Genomic DNA, 2,329 nt, shown 5'->3' on the forward strand with positions numbered 1-2,329 from the left:
TGTCAATGGTATATTTGTTTACTTGTCATTCGGGGAGATAGATTGGTCGGCACACCTGTTGGGCCATGCTGTGCTTCACGTGCGCTAGGCATGATTGCGACAATATTTCGGCACTTGGCATGATTTCAAGAATATTTATTAAGATATTGAAATCAAGCTTGTATGTAACAAATATTCACAGTCAAAAGACACACACACACACACACACACACACACACACACACACACACACACACGCACGCACATATATGTAGGCTATATATATATATAATTATTATTATTATCATTATATTATTATTATTATTATTATTATTATTATTATTATTATTATTATATATTTATTTATTTCTAATGTATATTTTTTATGTGATATTCACCATTTCATATTCAGCATTAAGTACAGTTTGTACTGAAGAGTACCCCTGGCACATATGGGTTTGCTATATTGGCCCGAGTGTGGCCAATTAGCTACCTTAGTCAGTGGGACATCGGTACCTGAGTGGGTTTGTGAGCACCGTATAGGATTATGGACGGCTGATTGTAGTTGGATTTTGACACAGGTCACGAGTAATACAGTTCAAATTCCATACAAGTTCAGGGGTGGGGAGGGTGAAAAGTCCACTCTCCTTTTCAATCATTTTATTCCTTTCGAGATCATGCCAGAGACTACTTAAAAAAAACGTCCACTCTTTCATCAGTGAACCTTAGGTGTTCATTTTCAAAATATGACCACCCTGGCTCTTGGAGATGAAACACGATAAGTGCACCTCAAGAATCAGCGAGGGAGTGGGTGAGCAGAGTAGCATCGAGGCGGAGTGAGTGAGTGAGTGAGTCGATTGCACTCAGCCTCCAAACAGCCAACGAAAACAGTTCAGGCACCTGAGTTTACACGAGACCAGGTCCTTGAACCTGCATGGTGGTCATCGGTAGGGAAGGGTAGGGTAGCGTAATGCAGCGCAGGGCATAACTGGGTATAGGTGGATGTCGTCAGCGGCGCTGCTATGACCCCGCATGGCCCCTAGTGATGAGCTCAACTTGGGGGGGGGGGAGGTCGGTCACCTAGCCATGTAATGACCCCCGCGGTAACGAAGATCTGCCTCATCATGTGCCCTCTGAGAGCCTCGCCGCGCTGCTTTTCGCCAAAGCATGTTTGACAGAAGCGCAGAGAGACAGAAGGGAGGTTGCGGCGGGCGGGCGGGGAGCATGGCGGACGGCGTAGGGTGGGGTGGGGTGGGGTGGCTCCGGGATGCAGGGGACCACATGTAGAACGAACGCCCCATCAGCGACGACATCTTGATGTCATTAATTTGCTGAGCTGAGCCCCCCAGACCCACGTGCAGTGTATGGGGGCTGTGTGGATGGTGGACGGTGGATGTTGGGGCTGAGGGGGGAGTGGGTTGGCGAGTGAGGGAGGGAGGCAGGGGAAGGCAGGGTGGATTGGGTGGATGGGGGGGTTGTGTGGAGGGGAGGGCGGGTTGGGTTCCTTTTTGCGTGGAGCAAAATGGCCCGTGGCAGCTGGCGATTGGAACCATGTGTATCTGGCAGAGGTCAGCCCCAGAGTTGTTATTGATCACTGGCCCTGATCCACCCAGCGCTGGCTGGCCAACTCACCGCCCTCCGCTGCCGCTACCCCGAAAAAATGGCAGGAACGCCTCAAAATCTCTCTCCCCCTCTCTCTCTCTCTCTCTCTCTCTCTCTCTCTCTCTCTCTCTCTCTCTCTCTCTCTCTCTCTCGCATAGACTACAGAGAACCGTTCTCTAACAGGATCCTCTTACATTGCGCCAAATGCTGTCATAACCCTCCTCGCTAAAGACCTCTCCCTCTCCTCTCTCCCTCTCCTCAGGTGCCTTTCATTATTTGAAGTCCAACCTCGGCTAAGTGGAGGAGTTCACTGGATGTGCTCTGATGCTCGACTCTTCTCTTCTCGCTCGTCTGATCCAGCCTCCCCACTTCACCCCACCCGAACTGAAACCCCCCCCCAATCCGCCCCGCTACGTGCGGACTGCCGCCCTCCCTCAAAACCCCTCCCACCGCCGCAGCCGTCACACACAACAGCTACCCCAAGCCGAATCATACCCTTGGAGGAGGAACAACATGGAGGAATGGGGAGCGAGGTTGTTTTTGGAAATGGAGGGAGTACGGTCTTGGGTGCATGTGTGTGGAGGGGGTGGGGTGTCTGGTGGAGGAAGAGGAGGAGGAGGAGGAGGAGTGGATGAAGTGGCCCTGATCGAGTGGAAGAGGAGAGCATTCAGATAATCAGGACCAAAAGGCCAGCCTCTCCAGTTACCTGGCACACAGCTCACTCCCTCTCTCCATGTCATGCTTACTG

At 51.3% G+C, this 2,329-nt stretch overlaps 1 protein-coding gene across 1 annotated transcript in view; it reads left to right on the top strand.

The window, feature by feature from the left end:
* The window catches only part of pax3a (paired box 3a), a 32,985-nt gene extending 30,859 nt beyond the window's left edge, over positions 1-2,126 (top strand). The window contains exon 9 of the mRNA XM_063220154.1: positions 1,844-2,126. Coding sequence (XP_063076224.1) covers positions 1,844-1,861 — 18 coding nt within the window. The 3' untranslated portion in view covers positions 1,862-2,126. The remainder of the gene's footprint in view (positions 1-1,843) is intronic.
* The last annotated feature ends 203 nt before the right edge of the window (positions 2,127-2,329 follow it).

This window comes from Engraulis encrasicolus, chromosome 16, assembly GCF_034702125.1.
Source record: "Engraulis encrasicolus isolate BLACKSEA-1 chromosome 16, IST_EnEncr_1.0, whole genome shotgun sequence".
Taxonomy (NCBI): domain Eukaryota; kingdom Metazoa; phylum Chordata; class Actinopteri; order Clupeiformes; family Engraulidae; genus Engraulis; species Engraulis encrasicolus.